Below are 15,480 nucleotides of genomic sequence, written 5' to 3'. Positions count from 1 at the left end.
ACGAAACGCAATACCACTAACCGCAAGGCTTTGACAAGTTTTGGGAAATATCACCAGAGTGGTTCCATAGGTGATGTAACCCCAGATGAATTCAGAAACTCCATATCTACAATGCCGCATCCATCCAGCCATAATCCGGACGAAGCCTCTTTCCCCGTCTCATTCAACAAACAAAAGTCTCGAGTAAACCACACAATGAGGGAAGGAAAAACAAGAAGCAAAAAGATAAACACGCTCCCATGAGCCAGGAAGATAAACACTGATTAATATGCAATAACCCCTCCGTAGACCCCCGTTCCCTTCCGGTCCTAGCCCCACCAACCGATTCGGTATCCTTCCTTTCGGTATTGTTACCGTTCGGGCCCCTGGTGTATTTATACAGAACCTAACTTTATACCGCATACTACCAAGCAAGAGCACAAACCAAGACAAACACAAGACAGACAGGCATGATGATCGTTCGCTTTCCCTTTTTGCTTTCCCAAAAAAATCCAGACACCACCCCATAATGAAAAAAGGTGGGTGGTCGTTAATCATCCACAATCAAATCTAGTCCGCTTTGGTGGCAGTGTTGCTTGATCCGCCAAACAACGTGGAGGGCTTCGATTCCTTCATTCCAACGCCCTCCTCGAGCTTAAAGTGACCGCGGGCTCTTCTTGTGGTTCTTCCCATGAGCCACTGGAAGAGACCAAAAGCGATGCCAAGGATGCAGCCCATGCTGAGATAGGGATGCTCCTTGAAGGTCATCTTGATATCGAAGAACATCTTCTCAATCACACCAATGGTAAGCTTCGGCTTGAGCTTTGGTGGGTTGACTGTGACCTTGTTGAGGGTTTCAAGGATGGATGTGCGCGAGGGAACAATGGGGTTTCCAGTGCTAGTTTGGTCCCAATACCGGCGTTTCTATATCGTAACTCGTTAGTCAAGGTCACCTCGACATGAATCACTAATAAGAGAACTTACATCCTCATCGTTGATGATAACACGGTCGCCGTCCTTGGCATCAATGCCATAAGTGGTGCGAATCCACCGCTGCCAGAAGTTGCCGTCAACCCAGGCAAAGGTAGCCTCTTTCATGTCCGACCTGTCCATGTTGATGCGAATGTTCTTGGCGTTGCGCAGAGCCCGCTGGTCACCACGATCCTCGGCCTCCTCGATGCGGAGCTGCTTGGCGTCGCGAAGGTCCTGGCGATGGATCTGAAAGAGCTGAATCTGCTTATCCATCCACTCGTTGGCCGCACTCTTCATCTCACGGATAGCGCCGCGGAAAGAATCCTCATTCTCTCTGTTTAGAACCCCCAGAACAACAATCTTGCCGTCCATGATGTCGCGGGCGTTGGACGGGGTAAGCTCGGGAACAAGGGGGAGCCAGACGGACTTCATCCAGTTGAGAACCATTCTGGTATCCCTCATTTCCCTAGGCGCGAGAGGAGTGTAGTAAGTCGGGCGGCCCTCGCGCGAAACAATCAGACGTGGCCAAGTGGTAATCTTGTATCGATCATACAACTTGGGATCCCGGGTCTTGACCAACTTGGCTTTGCCAATAAGGCTGAGAGGATAACGCTCCAAAGAAAGGAAGTCTTCGCTGGTGGTAGCATGATCGTAGAAGTAGAGGAAAATGACCTCCTCCTTCTCTTCGAGAGCCTTGAAAGAGTCGAAATCGACATCCGGAACCCCGCTGGAGAGATCAATGGCCTTTTCAGCATACTGGACAAAGTCGCCCAGCCCGCGAAGGCCCTCGTACTCGACCTTCTCACCGCCCTTGAAGAACATGATGGAAGGATAGCCACGGACGCGGAGTTCCTTGCAAAGCCTAGTGTCGCGGTCGCAGTTGACCTCACCAATGTTGAGCCTGCCCTTCATTTCCTTGGCCAACTGCTCCCAATTCGGGGCCATAGCCTGGCAGTGGTGACACCATGGTGCATAAAACTTGACAAACCAAGGCTCCTGGGTGAGGGTAACCATGCTTTGGAACAATTCCCAAGTCAGAGGAACGGAGAGACCCTTGGGATTGGGGTTCGACGGCTTAGGGGCGACCTTCTGCGAAGGGGTATTGTAGTTGACAGTGTAGGTCTTCTTTGGTGTCGCTTCCCCTTCCGTTGAAGCATCGGCGCTGGCGGCGGTGGAGGTTTCGGTCTCCTTCTCCTTCTCAGTGTCCTTGACCAGCTCTTTTTCAGAGCCCTTTTCCCTGGCATCTGCCTTCTCGGTCTTCTCGGTTTCGGCCTTGGCATCAGGGGATGTCTTGTCGCCAGGTTCGGGGAGCTCGAGGGTTTTGGGCCTGGTGTTGGGCTTCACCTTCTCGAGCGCATCTTCGACAGCACCACTGAGAACACTAATGTGCTTGACGCCCCTAAAGGTGACCAAAGGCTCGCCATCCTCAAACAAAATTGTTGTTGGCCATGCGGCGACCTTGTTCTCAGTACATAAATCGGCGTACGCAACGCAGTTGAGTTCGGCGAATCTGAAATCATAGAACCCGGTGAAGTCGGCATCCTTGCCCACTGGCTTCGATGTGTAGTAATACTCGTACAACGTCTGGAAGGTCGGCAAAAATTCCTGGCAATGTCCGCACCACGGGCTACGGGAGTCAGCTTTTATCAGTACAGGAGAAAACCGAAGAGGAGGCGGGCATAATACCTGAAGTGTTTGACCATCAGGAACTTTGACTTTTTTAATTCCTCCTTGTAATTGGCCGGGGTGAGTTCCAAAATCGGTGGAACCTTCTTGCCATTGAAGTATGTGTTTTCTCGTGTGATATCCTCCTCCGTGTCGGCTGATGGTGGTGAGGCGGTCGCCAGCGCGGCCGCCCCGAAGAGAAAGAGGTTGCGTAGCCTCATTGTGAATTAAGCCCGATCGCGTAAGTCGCGCTCGCTCTGATATCGGGAACTGGGCGCCTGGCACCGGCAGATCAACTGCAAAAAAGGGGTGCCGGTGACGGTGTCGTCGGTAGAAGCTCTGTTTGGAGGGCCCGTCTACCTGGACATTTGGAGCACTGCTGCTGGGCTGCGTGGAGTGGTATCCAACAGCTTCCGGGGATAACGGCAGTGGGAACCCTGTTTCGTGTGAAAGGGGTACCAGTGTACCGATAGGTGTTGAGCTGTTCTCGAAGGGTCGCACAGTCTAGAGTTTGGTCCGGTTGTGGTCTAAAAAGTGCATGCTTCCGGTAGCAGCTTCGTCGTGAATGGCTTCGTGGAATGTGGGATGGGTTTGGGAAATGGGGGATTCAGGAGGCGAAACAAGTCTCCCGTCCAAAGATTTCCGACACGTACCTGCTAGGGGGTGTCTGGCCAGGTCGATTTGCCCGCCTCAATTTCAAGGCAGCACGCTAGCCGGCTTAGCGCTAAATGCCCAGGCACGGTGACCCACTTCCCAGTCAGATCCTCACAGACAGATCCCCACTCCCGATATTGCGGCACTGTGTGGAATTATGTACCTGCCGTCCCTGTTGAAAGACATCAAAACAGAGTATCAAAACATCATTGGGATAGACAATGAATCTTTGCAGCCGAATAGACCCTGCTTTTTCTCTGCTGGCGTTCTCGTCTGAATAGTTTCGGGTCCAATTATCTCAGCCCGCCGAATCTTGCAGAGCTGACGGCTGGTGGCACCTGCGAACCTAAACGCCATCTCCAACATTAACTCGTATCTATGTCGGCAATTATTAGCTATCGTTGAACCGGCTAGTTTCGACTTCAGACTCAGCAAGACTCACGCATCATGGCATCGTCAAGGAAAAGGAGCGTCAGCGATGGAGATGAAGATGGCCAAAACGATAATCAGCAACGGTCGGCTCCTCAGTCACTTACACATCCCATAAGCCCCCCACTCAAGAAACGGCGACTACCAGACACACCCACCGAAGCCAAATACCACCCGCCGTTCAAGTCTGTTGGGTCGCCTTTTCAGTTAACAAAGATCAAAGATCTTCCCGCGGGGTTGAACAAGGATACCTATACGTTGCGGGATGTCCTGGGGGACCCTTTGATATCAGAATGTTGGGAGTTCAACTACCTCCACGATATCGACTTTCTCATGTCAGCCTTTGATGAGGATGTTCGAAGTCTCGTAAAAGTCCATGTTGTTCATGGGTTCTGGAAGAGGGAGGACCCGAATAGGTTGGCGCTCCAAGTAGGTTTACTCATTCATTATACATCATCGTGTTCTCACCAATGTGTATATGTATATCATCATAACAAATTACAATTTCATGAACAATATCTCGTCCCACTACAATGCCTTTTCTCAAGATACTCATACTACACATATCTGACATTCGCAGGAATCTGCCGCTCGCTTCAACAATGTCACCCTCCATACAGCATTTCTTCCCGAAATGTTCGGTACACATCATTCCAAGATGTTCATCCTTCTGAGACACGACGATACAGCCCAGCTCGTCATACATACAGCCAACCTCATCACAAGAGACTGGACAAACATGACACAAGGAGCCTGGTTCTCTCCTAGACTTCCTCTACTGAAGCCCGAACATGGCGAAGGTCGGCCCAGAATAGGCAATGGAGCCAAGTTTAAACTGGACTTTCTAAACTATCTTCGAGCCTATGACACCAAAAGACCAACTTGCAAAGACATCACCACCAAGCTCATGAAGTACGACTTCTCCTCCATCAATGGCTCACTAATATCTAGTGTTCCGGGCCGACACACGGTCACTCAGTCCACCTCCTCCACAAATTTTGGCTGGGCAGCCATGAAGTCAGCTCTCGCCGCCGTCCCCATTCACAGCACCATTGAACACAAACCAGAAGTTGCCATTCAAATCTCCAGTATAGCCACCTTGGGCCCAACTGACTCCTGGTTGAAAAACACCTTCCTTCACACCATCGGCAACACGCCCGCCACCACTTTCAAAGTCGTCTTCCCCACCCCAGACGAGATCCGAAAATCTCTCGACGGTTACATGTCCGGCGGCTCAATCCACACCAAAACCCAGTCCCCTCAGCAAGTCAAGCAGCTCCAGTATCTGAAACCATTGTTCCACCACTGGGCCAACGACTCCGCGTCTGGTTTGCGTATGTTTCCCCCCCACCCTCTTCTTTCACCATCAGCTAACGCCCCCTCCCCGAACATAGCCATCAACGCTTCCAAACTCAAAAACTCCGGCCGCAAGCGCGCGGCCCCCCACATCAAAACTTATATCCGCTCCCACCGCCCAACCCCGGAGTCATCCGAGACAGACATACACATCGACTGGGCCCTGCTCACGTCAGCCAACCTCTCCAAACAAGCCTGGGGCGAGGCCCTCTCCGCAAAAGAGAACACCGTCCGAATCTCTTCCTACGAAATCGGAGTGTTGGTCTGGCCGGGGTTGTATGGCGAGAATGCGGTGATGAAGCCTGCTTTCCTGGAGGATGCACTCCCTCCTCCGGAACAAACTCGTGGTGATGGAGATGGCAAGGGAAAGGAAGATTATGACGGGAAGGATGAGGTCGTCGAGGTGGCTTTGAGGATGCCGTATGACCTGCCTCTGCAACTATACGGACCGGGCGAGGTTCCTTGGGTGGCAACTGCTAGCCATACCGAGCCGGATTGGATGGGGAGGATTTGGCAGGCTTGAGGCAGTCTGACCGGCCTTTACCGCAACAGGAACTTGCAAGTGGTCATCAGAGAGCGGCGGATTGGCTTACATAGATGCAGGTAGGCGCATTGGTGATACCGACGAAATGGATCACTAATGTTTTGGTGACAGCCCAGGATCAATTATGCTGACTCTCAAATGTGAATGTGGTGACGGAAGAAGAATCAGAACTAAAAAATACAGTAATATAAAGCACACATGGCCGCCCATATTCGTGTCACAGAAACTTGAAAAGCCACATCTTTGTTCTCCTGCTCAGAACATTGAACCGAGGCTTGAGTATTCATCATCATCCATGGGTAGCCTCCTAACCATCCACCCCTTAGGGTTATCCTACCATTATCCACGCCAAAACGCCCGCCTCCGTATTTCCCAACTACTTTATCTACTCCTCGTCATCCTCCAGCTCCTCGACTCTCGGTGCCAGGTAACTACGTTGTGTAGGAGTCGGGCCAGAGGCGATCTGAGTAGCTGTGGAGTTTACAGAAGCAGTAGCAGGGGCAGCTTGGCCAGTAGCAGCCGAGAAAGTTGCTCCAGCAGTGGCTGAGGCCTTGACCTTCTTGCTCTTCTTCTTCTTCTTAGGGTTGGGCTGTCGTGCTTGTGTTAGCATTTACTCCAAATGCAAGGCATAAGAAAGGAAAAAAACTTACATCGTGCCAGGCCCAGACAGGCTTGAAACTGTCCACCACAGAAACATCCTCCCACAAATTAGGGAATAGCCAGAAGCCGGGTTTCAAAACGAAGTAGGTGACACAGAAGAGAATAACACGGAAGATAGCCATGGCGAAGAACAAACCCAGGAAGACCAGGAAAGCCCAACTGAGGTAATACACACCCTGGCGCAGCTTGACCGGCCAGAGAGGGTAGCAGACGAGAGTGAAGATGATGAGGAGAGCAAGGGCGGCATAGACCTTGCGCATGACCTGGCTGCCTTCCCAGAGCCAAACGTAGTACATATCATCGCCTGCTTCTTGTTGAGGTTCAATGCGTACAGTCCAGAGACCCTTGACACGTTTGCTGCTCTTCTTGGCAGGGGCGTGGTCATGGCCCTCGTGCTCGTCGATCTGGACGACGCGGAGAGCAAGCATGGACATGGGAAGGAGCTTGAAAGCATTCTCGAGGGAGGCACGATCGGTGATCTCTGGAAGAGCAGGGTTCTTGATACGCAACTTCTTGTAGGCATCGGATTGGAGAGCGCGAAGGGCACGTTTGACCTAACCACACAAGTTAGCGATCTGAAGGGATTTGAATTAGCGATTGGGCTAGTCGTACTCTGAACATGTCCTTGCGCTCGCCATTGAGAATCACCGTGCGTGGCTTAAGCTCCTGGCTGCGAAGGAACTTGGCCAGCACAAGGGCGAGCGGATTCGGAGGGCCGGGAACAATTGGCTGGGCTTGGGCTGGGGGGCCGTGTTGATGCTGGTGCTGGTGCTGATGTTGCTGCTGAGGACCACCGCCGCCTTGTTGTTGCTGCTGCTGCTGGGCCTGCTGCTGCATTCTCATCATGTGCTCATATTGCTGTCTTTTGATGTGTTCTGTTTCGCGTCAGCTTTTTGTTCAAGTCGCAAGTTTAGCTGTTTGCCGGAATCTCACCAATGAACTCTGGAACTGTCATGCCGGCAGCCTGAGCATCGGCAGCAAGTCGCCTCTGCATCTCTTGGATCTGTTCTGGAGTGGGCATGGGCATTTGCCCATTTGGAGGAGGGGCCTGCATGGTGGACTGTGTCTATCCGAGTTGCGCTCGTTGCGATCCTTTGGCGATGCGGTGCGGGAGGGGTGACGGAGGGGAGTCGCGAGCTCGAGTTTGCGTCCAATTGCTCAAACGGTTCGTATAATCGAAACCAATGGACCAAGTGCCAGTGTAGGGATCACGATTGCTCCTTCTGCGATGCCGTGCTGATGCTCTCGCAGAATAGGTGGGATATTGGTTCTGGCACTTTTTGCGTTCTGCAAGAAAGGTTAAGGTCAAGTTCCGTACACGTATCTCTCAATGACCCCTGCTTCCCCAAACTTTCAAACTGGCCTGTGCCAGTAGCTGCCCCACCGTGCCTTGGCAATGGAGAGCTTGGGCCCGATTTCCAGATTGGCATGGTCAGCCTCTTATCTAATCAGGACTTGGAGACCTGCCCGCCAAGAGCCCGCCACAGAGCCACATTGTGGCTGCTCTGAGCTGTGAGACTTCGTCAGCCCCCGCAGGAAAGACGATGTTTAGAAACGCACCACCATCTTGGTGAAAGCGGGGAGGGGGGAAAGAAAGAAGCAGTGGAGGTCAAGGCGGGATTTTTGATTATTATCTGTATCCCATCTTACCCCGAAACCCAATCCACACATCCAGTTTCATGAATAAAGCTTGCATGCCTGTGGGCACGTGTGTTAGGTAAGCCCGTTGTGGTTTTTGATGCGCTAACACCGTTTTTGTGGATGTTGTCTCATCGGGGCAGCGTCCCAAGCCACTGGATCCTAGCGGCCGGGGTTGCTTTCTGGCGCCCTCGCTTTACACTACCTCATCACCTTCAGTATCTGCAGATATTGGTCAGCCTCAGGGCGCCAAAATCTGTTGTACAGAGAAACAGCCCTCCTCTCTCTGCGGTGCTTCTTTCATGCAGCTCGCCTACCTTATATGCTATCCCAACGGGCACTACGCTGTCTGCCACATATGGTTTTGTCCTTACACCAGCGCTATTTCTCCGTGTTTGCCTCGCTCGGCCTCTATTCCACACAAGCATCAAGGACGCACGACAGATGCGACGGAAAGCAAACGATAGGCCATCTCCTTCTCGAGGGGCAAAAGAGCCCTATTGTTTTCCTTTCCCCGATTAAACGCTCCCCCATAGCAACTACCAGCTGCTTGTGTCTGGTGGAAAGGAAAACGCCCCAGCCGTTTGGTGCTACGGTGCCTTGCAGCGTAAGGCGTCTCAGAGCTGCTTGTTGATCATGAGGCATAAGAGTTCACAATGATTAAGACTGTCGAAACAGCATAGGACCAACAAAAATTAGCATCTCGGACCCGCACGGGAGGCCTGAGATCGAGGTCATTCCCGGGCCAACGATGATCGACTCTCACCCGTGCCGTGAGGCTCAGTTTCATGACGACAAATCCGAGAACAAAATAGCAGTGCTGCCCAGTGAAGATGGCCTCCTCTTATATGACGGACTCGGATAGGTTGTGTTCCTCCGGGTCGATTGCAGACTGCAAGGCGACCCACGAGACCAGGCCAAGCACTCCTCTCAAGCCCCTTTCCCGCGAGGCCGTGATAGAATGTGGCAATGCGGTTGCTACCTTGGTCACCTTTTGCTCACATCCAAGAAAAGACCGAGACATTGACGCGCAGTGCGGCACTCACAACGGCACGCGACTGGACGACATTACACCCACAATGTGTATTGGTGTGTAGCGCCGCCATCCGATACATGACCGAACCCCGGTTTTGTAAGCGCCAGTTGGTTCCTCGGCCTGGCCCATCTCAGCCTATCAGATGCCGCCTCCTGCAACCTCACCTCTGGCCGCTACGCACCACTAGGCCAGCGCAAACTCAGCCGAAGTGAGAAAGACGGACCTGCCAGATGATGTCTCTTTTGCCTACTACTGTGTACTGCATGTACTCTTAAGACTTGCTGTGAGAACGGGAACATATGTAAAGATGGCCACCGCCGTTCGCGCCGTTGGTGTACAACACTTTTCCCCTTCCATTCCCTTCCTCACCTTGGGTCCCGTCATGGACTTTTCTCATCCTTCATCTTTCCTTTGTTTTTCTGGGTCACGGTAGTTGACGTGTTACGCTGGTCGCTGGTCGTCATTCGTTTCTTCCCTTGTGAGGCGGGAATGAGAAGCTCTCATTCTCCGTAATATCCGTTTTTTCTACAACCTTCAGTACCACAATCTACATCATGGTTGCCTCGTGGTTTAGCTCTGTTACATTCTGCTGCGGCGCTGAGGACAAGGAGGAGGATCGCCCGAGTGAGTCGAATCAAGGCTTGGGAATAGTTACAGACAGGATGCTAAACGTAACAGGCACCGCAGAAAGGAAGATCGTCGTGCTGCGAGATCAACCTGCTCCCATTCAAGCACCAACAGCAGGGCCACAGTGGCCTAGCGAGAAGACATACGAAAGGACGTTGGAGAGGGAAAGGGACCATAGCCGCGGGCGCAGGTACAGCCGGGATAATGCTTCCATGAGAAACTGGTTTTCGAAGCCCGCATCATCATCAACTTCATCATCGACTCGCCGGCTCCAAATTTCGGGCCCAACAAACTTTCGACATCTAACTGCCGAGTCGTTTCAATATCCGACACCAACACCACCGCCAGCTCCTCGTCAGCGGGTTCGTTCATTTCGGCCACTCGAGCTCAGTATCTACGCACCAAAGAACCGACTTACGCCCATCCTACCTCACCTCGAGCGTGGAGAGAATTTTATCACACCACCGCCGCGCGCTCACACGGCCAATAGCTCACGGTGGGATGCCAGTAGCACAACGACAGTTGGTGCCCCAGAACGGAGTTACTCAGTCATGTCTTTTCACATTCCGCGGAAGCACGTTCGTCAAAGCTCTGCCGGATCCGATGTGTCTACCGTCATGACAGCGCCGAGAATCCCGCCCAAGTCCAGAGCTCGTGCTTTTACGGCTCCCAATACCGAGAGAATCGTGGCGCGCATCGCCAGCGCCCTGGTAGAGAAGGAGCGGCTGCAGGCGGAGATCAACTCGGTTGTTGAGAGACAGAGTATTTACCTGGGCAGCAGGCCATCAACGGCTATCGATCCGAAGGACTTGTATCCGCTTCCTTCCATTCCTGCGATGCCCGCTGCTGCTCCATCATTTGCCGAGAGACTGAGCACCGATCGGCCTAGCACCGCGCCTGCAAACACCGGCACCAACCTTTATACACAGAGAAAAACCATGGAGTTGGCCCAAGCGGCCTTTAACTCCCACCCACCACATACCCCTTATAGCCCCTCCCGTTACGATGATGAGGAGGTTACCGACAACAACAACAACAACCAAACTGACTACAGCTATCTCGACCGACCTCTGGCACCACCCCTTCCTCTTATTCTCCGCCCTCCCCTTCGCAAGAAGAAGTCCTTCTCCCGCGTTTCTAGCTGGCTATTCAACCCGGACGAGCAGCACAACTTCCAAAAGCCCGCGACCAGAGAAGGAAGCATCGATGAGTCAACCCTGGTCACCACCAGTCCCCGCCCGATCAAGGAGACGGATGGTTTTTACCAGTGCGTCGCCCCGCCTGAGGGCCTGCCGCGAACAAGCATGGAGACTTCCAGCTCAGTCTACACATACGAGACGACTTCCGAGGAAGAAGATACCAAGACTGCCCCCACCACAAACTGGTCACCTGGCTCCAGCCCGAGGGTGAAGCAGACACAGACGCCAAAGCAGACACCCCCGCTCAGTCAACGGGTGAGGTTTGTGGTGGAGGACATTGAGGAGAAGGAAGCCAAGTCGAGGACATTCCAACCTAGCCCACCACCCCCGAAGATGAAGATGGAGAAGGGAATTGCGCCTGCGGTTGGGCTGGGGGTTCCGATGGGGATGGATGGACACAGGCCGTTGAGTGTGGGTGTTGCGTTCTGAGCTTGGGGAATTTTATTGCATCGGTTCAATTCACATTTGCATTTGGACAGTATAGAATAGGCAACTTTTTTAGGGGGGGTTGGGGGGGAAGGCCAGAGCCTGGGAGACCTTTTGGAATACTTTGTAATGGGGGGTTTTGACAACAAAAAAGGGGTTTTAATGGAGGATGATTGATTCCATTGTATTACTATCTTGAACTCTATGATACCATTCTTGTTTTTCTCTGTTTGTGATATTAGGTATAGTTTGTTAGGTAGCATTTTTGACCGCACCTTGAGGGCTGGATCTGGAAATCCGAAAAGACGTTGTAATTTCCCTAGACGCTGTTGTTACAATAATTTTGTGTGATGCAAGAATAGACGCCTGCGTCAATATCAGACACTTTTGGGTCGCCGTGACGGCCTGCCGCCGCCCCCTGTCGACATGTTTTTTGGCCGGGCGGGTAGGTCACTTGTGTCACATATTAATGGAAATGTACAATTGAGGCAGAGGTGCGCTGTCAAAGAGACAGACGCCGTGAGGATGCATCGGAGTTTAATTGATGCAATACAGCCGTGACAGTTTGGAGTTAGAGGCTTGGGAATTTCCTAACTCTACTGATCGAGCGGCGTGGGGGTACTGAGGGTGCTGTGAGGGTGGCACTTGACAAAAGCCATCAAAAAGTCCTCGAGAGGATGTTTGATAGTTTTAAACTCAAAACCGAACCAGAATTCAAGAAGAGAGCTGAATTGCACCGTCCTGTTGGTTACTATACCTCTTCGTAATATGATTTACACAATGGTTGGCTACATGAACAGGGCAACAGAATGCATTGTATGAAGGTCAGGTACCTATGAGTCAAGTTTGCTTTTTAGGAGCGGTGATATTTCGTCTAGAAGGCAGGGACCTACGCAACATAAGTGGTGGCTATACAGTGGTGAGAAAATAGTGCCATGACCATGTTGTTGACAAGTGGCTGTGAGCCACCAGATCGGACTTTTGCCAACCGCTGAGCTTCACGGTGGGTGTTGACGGGAACGTCAAGCCTATATGACCTAAGATCGGACAGCAGATTCCCGTAAAGCAAGGCTTGACATTTCCATCTCGTAAGGCGAACTTCTTGGGAGTAGCTGGTGACTCGGTCATCGCTTGACTGGGTGGGACCTGGTATGTGCGCACTTGCGTCGTGTCAGATCAGGAGGAACAAGGAGGGCCATCAAGTGATTAGAACCCAGAAGGTCACAGGTCTTATTGGTTCGACGAATCCGTCCGAAGGTTCCAAAGATCCTAGTCGCATAGCCTAGCGGTCGCCGATGAGCCAGCCATCTCGGTCGAGGACGTTGGCGGGTTGGACCTATTGATGCCCTACCGAATGGTGTTCTGTAAAACTTGAAAGTTGACAGCGGGTGGCTTATACCGGGATTAAGCTGCTGTGCACGGGCCACATGGTCTGAAACGTCACAGAAGGTTTGTCGTTCTTTCGACATCTTGGCATCCGACCACTGGAATTTGATGCCTGAACCACGTGGCAGGGTTTTTGGTCGTTCATGAACGTTCCAAATGTATCTTTCCATCTCAACCTGATCTACATTCGGAAGGAGGCTCTCGTGATGGATCTCGACCGGTCTACCCATTGACCCCAACCTATAACCTTTGAGCTCATGTTACTTTGACTGCGACTATGGATTGGATTCGTTCGTTATTTCCGGGTGGAAGGCCTGAGTATACTTCACTTCCGGAGGATGAGTTATCTGCTGGACAGAGACGGGTTTTCCGGGAGCATGAGCACAAACGCAAACTGCGATTGTTGATAGTTGCGATGTTTGTGACTATTCTGGCAATCCTGGGCCTGCTGTTCATGTAAGTCGGGAATCCACTTCTTCTAGAAACCTCACTAACTGTTGAACAGTCAGGCAACAGACGGTTCCAACGGCCGACCGCGTCGTTTGCGCAAGTGCGATACCCCAGATCTGGGATTCCAATGTGATGCCAATATTTCCCACTCATGGGGACAGTACTCGCCGTACTTTGCCGTCCCTTCCGAGATCGACCCAGCTATTCCCCAAGACTGCGAGTTGACCTTTGCGCAGGTCCTCTCTCGCCATGGCGCCAGGGACCCAACTCTTGGAAAGTCGGTCCAGTACATCTACCTCGTCAACCGGATTCAGGAGAATGCCGAACGCTATGGATCGGGATTCGAGTTTCTCAAGACCTACAAATTTGGTCTCGGCGCAGACCAGCTCACCCTCTTCGGCGAGCGCCAAATGGTCAACTCAGGCCTCCAATTCTACAACCGCTACCAATCCCTTGCCAGCAAATCAGTTCCGTTTGTCCGCGCCTCGGACCAGAACAGAGTGGTGGTCTCTGCCAAAAACTGGACTCAAGGTTACAACACTGCTCTCAAGAAGGATGAATCGTCCAACCTCCCTCACAAGCCTCTTCCTATCCTTGAGATATCTGAGGCCAAGGGTCTCAACAACACCCTCTCTCACGGCCTATGCGACGCATTCGAAAAAGGAGGGAAATATTCCGAGGTAGGCGACTCCGCCCAGGCCACCTACCTTGCGACATTTGTACCTCCCATCAACGCCCGCATCAACGCCAACCTCCCCGGTGTCAACCTCACAAATGAAGACTTGATCAGCTTGATGGACCTCTGCCCGTTCAACACTGTTGCCTCGCCTACCGGTGTCTTGTCCCCCTTTTGTGATTTGTTCACCGAAGAGGAATGGAAGTTGTACGATTACTACGAGTCACTAGGGAAATACTACGGTTATGGTCCCGGGAACCCGCTCGGTCCTACGCAGGGGGTGGGCTGGGTGAATGAGCTCATTGCTAGGTTGACGAGGAGGCCGGTGGAGGATCACACGACGACGAACTCGACGCTGGACGAGAGCCCGGAGACGTTCCCGTTGGATAGGGAACTGTATGCCGATTTCAGCCATGATAATGATATGATGGGGATTTTGGGAGCGCTGGGAGTGTATAATGGGGTGAAGCCCCTGACTAACAATACGAGACAGGAACCGGAAGATGCAGGAGGGTTTAGTGCTGCTTGGACGGTACCCTTTGCGGCCAGAATATATGTTGAGAAGATGGTTTGTGGAGGGACGAAAGGAAACGGGGAAGAGTTGGTTAGGATCCTGGTTAACGGCAGAGTGGTGAAGCCGCACAATTGTGAGGCTGATGATTTTGGGAGGTGTAAACTAGATCAGTTTGTGGAAGGGTTGGAGTTTGCGAGGAAGGGCGGGAAATGGGGAGAGTGCTGGGCTTAGCACCGAAATGATTGATGATTTGTCTTTGCATATCTCGTAGATACCCTTGTAGTATATCATGATTGGGTGTCGCAGTCTTTGGTAGTGGTGTGTATGAGATCTTGGCCCTTGACAACCAGACCAATAGGGGGACCGTGGGTAAGGGCAGTGAAGTGCGGCTGAGGGTGAGGAGGACGGTGGCTTTGAGCAGTACCTATGGAAGCTGGGCTTGGATTTCAAGTCCGAGATTGGGCCATGCTATCGTGCGATTGAAGTTGAGGCCTCGTGTTTCAGGGTCGTACCAAGCTTCATAACCTTCTAGAACATCAGAATGCCAAAATGAGCTTGCGTGGTTGCCAGCATGCCCGAACCATCTTCCTCTTCATGAAGCTCCATTTCATGAAGCCCAAGGGGTCTCTACGTATCCACCAAGATCGCATCTCTTGGCGAGGCTTGGTTTTCGTCATTCTCCGCCACGGCGCGGTCTGGATACTCTTGGCAGATAGCGGGGCAGCTGAGAAGCTCGGCAACGGAGGGGAAAAGGTGGAACTGGTTGCGTCGCTGCTTTCGGCCGCGGCGGCGCTTCCGGGAACAAAAACGAGTGACTTCTGCAGTGACTTTTCGCGGAGCGACGGGAACGAGCAGGGAAGGAAAGGTGAGAAGAATTGTTACACAGGGCAACCGTTGCAAGTTGTGGGTTGTTGCGCTGCGTTTTTTCCCACCATTGCTTCTCCTGGCCTTCATAGCGATTAGCATCGAAACCTTGCCTCTATCACAGTCAGCTCTTCCTGTTTCACTCTGCCTGCCCACTGCCACGCAACGCGCAAACGCACACCACTTGTACGCCCGCTCGGCTTTACTGCGTCTCGTTCCTGGTCAAACCGGCCGACTGGATCCGGGTCAGAGCGCAACGTCGCTTTGGATGTTTTGGAAACTCTAGAAGCTGCCAATGTCAATGTTGCATCGATCGCCTGACCCTTACACCACGGCTTAACGACGACACAATATTCTACCATCGACGTTTGTCGCACTCTATCGATCGATTTTGGACAACCGAAC

At 52.3% G+C, this 15,480-nt stretch overlaps 6 protein-coding genes across 6 annotated transcripts; 4 read left to right on the top strand and 2 right to left on the bottom strand.

The window, feature by feature from the left end:
• Positions 1-27: 27 nt before the first annotated feature.
• QC761_122730 (uncharacterized protein) lies at positions 28-3,520 on the bottom strand. The gene is made up of 3 exons (XM_062875536.1): positions 2,638-3,520; positions 964-2,578; positions 28-903 (listed from the first exon to the last, which is right to left on the bottom strand). The coding sequence occupies exons 1-3, from the start codon at positions 2,835-2,837 to the stop codon at positions 550-552; spliced, it is 2,169 nt and encodes a 722-aa protein (XP_062736102.1). The 5' UTR covers positions 2,838-3,520; the 3' UTR covers positions 28-549.
• On the top strand, positions 3,439-5,959 carry QC761_122720 (uncharacterized protein). Its single transcript, XM_062875535.1, has 3 exons — positions 3,439-4,128; positions 4,280-5,033; positions 5,094-5,959. The coding sequence occupies exons 1-3, from the start codon at positions 3,718-3,720 to the stop codon at positions 5,576-5,578; spliced, it is 1,650 nt and encodes a 549-aa protein (XP_062736101.1). The 5' UTR covers positions 3,439-3,717; the 3' UTR covers positions 5,579-5,959.
• Positions 5,662-8,087, bottom strand: SEC62 (Translocation protein S62). The gene is made up of 4 exons (XM_062875534.1): positions 7,193-8,087; positions 6,872-7,134; positions 6,250-6,813; positions 5,662-6,188 (listed from the first exon to the last, which is right to left on the bottom strand). Exons 1-4 carry the CDS (start codon positions 7,311-7,313, stop codon positions 5,985-5,987), a joined length of 1,152 nt encoding a protein of 383 aa, XP_062736100.1. The 5' UTR covers positions 7,314-8,087; the 3' UTR covers positions 5,662-5,984.
• QC761_0026030 (uncharacterized protein) lies at positions 8,003-8,596 on the top strand (the record flags this gene model as incomplete). Its single annotated transcript, XM_062872168.1, has 2 exons — positions 8,003-8,504; positions 8,576-8,596. The coding sequence occupies exons 1-2, from the start codon at positions 8,220-8,222 to the stop codon at positions 8,594-8,596; spliced, it is 306 nt and encodes a 101-aa protein (XP_062736099.1). The 5' UTR covers positions 8,003-8,219.
• An 891-nt stretch (positions 8,597-9,487) lies between these two features.
• Positions 9,488-11,577, top strand: QC761_122700 (uncharacterized protein; the record flags this gene model as incomplete). The annotated part of the gene is made up of 2 exons (XM_062875533.1): positions 9,488-9,557; positions 9,612-11,577. The coding sequence occupies 2 exons, from the start codon at positions 9,488-9,490 to the stop codon at positions 11,186-11,188; spliced, it is 1,647 nt and encodes a 548-aa protein (XP_062736098.1). The 3' UTR covers positions 11,189-11,577.
• A 900-nt stretch (positions 11,578-12,477) lies between these two features.
• On the top strand, positions 12,478-14,442 carry QC761_122690 (uncharacterized protein; the record flags this gene model as incomplete). Its single annotated transcript, XM_062875532.1, has 2 exons — positions 12,478-13,027; positions 13,077-14,442. The coding sequence occupies exons 1-2, from the start codon at positions 12,849-12,851 to the stop codon at positions 14,440-14,442; spliced, it is 1,545 nt and encodes a 514-aa protein (XP_062736097.1). The 5' UTR covers positions 12,478-12,848.
• Between the last annotated feature and the right edge of the window lie 1,038 nt (positions 14,443-15,480).

Source organism: Podospora bellae-mahoneyi (genome assembly GCF_035222275.1).
Source record: "Podospora bellae-mahoneyi strain CBS 112042 chromosome 1 map unlocalized CBS112042p_1.2, whole genome shotgun sequence".
Classification (NCBI taxonomy): Eukaryota; Fungi; Ascomycota; class Sordariomycetes; order Sordariales; family Podosporaceae; genus Podospora; species Podospora bellae-mahoneyi.
Note: the sequence above shows the minus strand (reverse complement) of the source record. Positions and strands in the feature narration are given on the sequence as shown.

Excerpts from the sequence above, each read along its gene's own strand:
- QC761_122730 (XM_062875536.1), bottom strand. The coding sequence starts at position 2,837 with ATGAGGCTACGCAACCTCTTTCTCTTCGGGGCGGCCGCGCTGGCGACC. Across the intron at positions 2,579-2,637 it reads CTGATGGTCAAACACTTCAG|CCCGTGGTGCGGACATTGCC; the intron begins GTATTATGCCCG and ends TGACTCCCGTAG. Across the intron at positions 904-963 it reads TTATCATCAACGATGAGGAT|AAACGCCGGTATTGGGACCA; the intron begins GTAAGTTCTCTT and ends GTTACGATATAG.
- QC761_122720 (XM_062875535.1), top strand. The coding sequence starts at position 3,718 with ATGGCATCGTCAAGGAAAAGGAGCGTCAGCGATGGAGATGAAGATGGC. Across the intron at positions 4,129-4,279 it reads CGAATAGGTTGGCGCTCCAA|GAATCTGCCGCTCGCTTCAA; the intron begins GTAGGTTTACTC and ends TGACATTCGCAG. Across the intron at positions 5,034-5,093 it reads CGACTCCGCGTCTGGTTTGC|CCATCAACGCTTCCAAACTC; the intron begins GTATGTTTCCCC and ends CCCCGAACATAG.
- SEC62 (XM_062875534.1), bottom strand. The coding sequence starts at position 7,313 with ATGCAGGCCCCTCCTCCAAATGGGCAAATGCCCATGCCCACTCCAGAA. Across the intron at positions 6,814-6,871 it reads AGCGCAAGGACATGTTCAGA|GTCAAACGTGCCCTTCGCGC; the intron begins GTACGACTAGCC and ends TTGTGTGGTTAG. Across the intron at positions 6,189-6,249 it reads CTGTCTGGGCCTGGCACGAT|CCCAACCCTAAGAAGAAGAA; the intron begins GTAAGTTTTTTT and ends CAAGCACGACAG.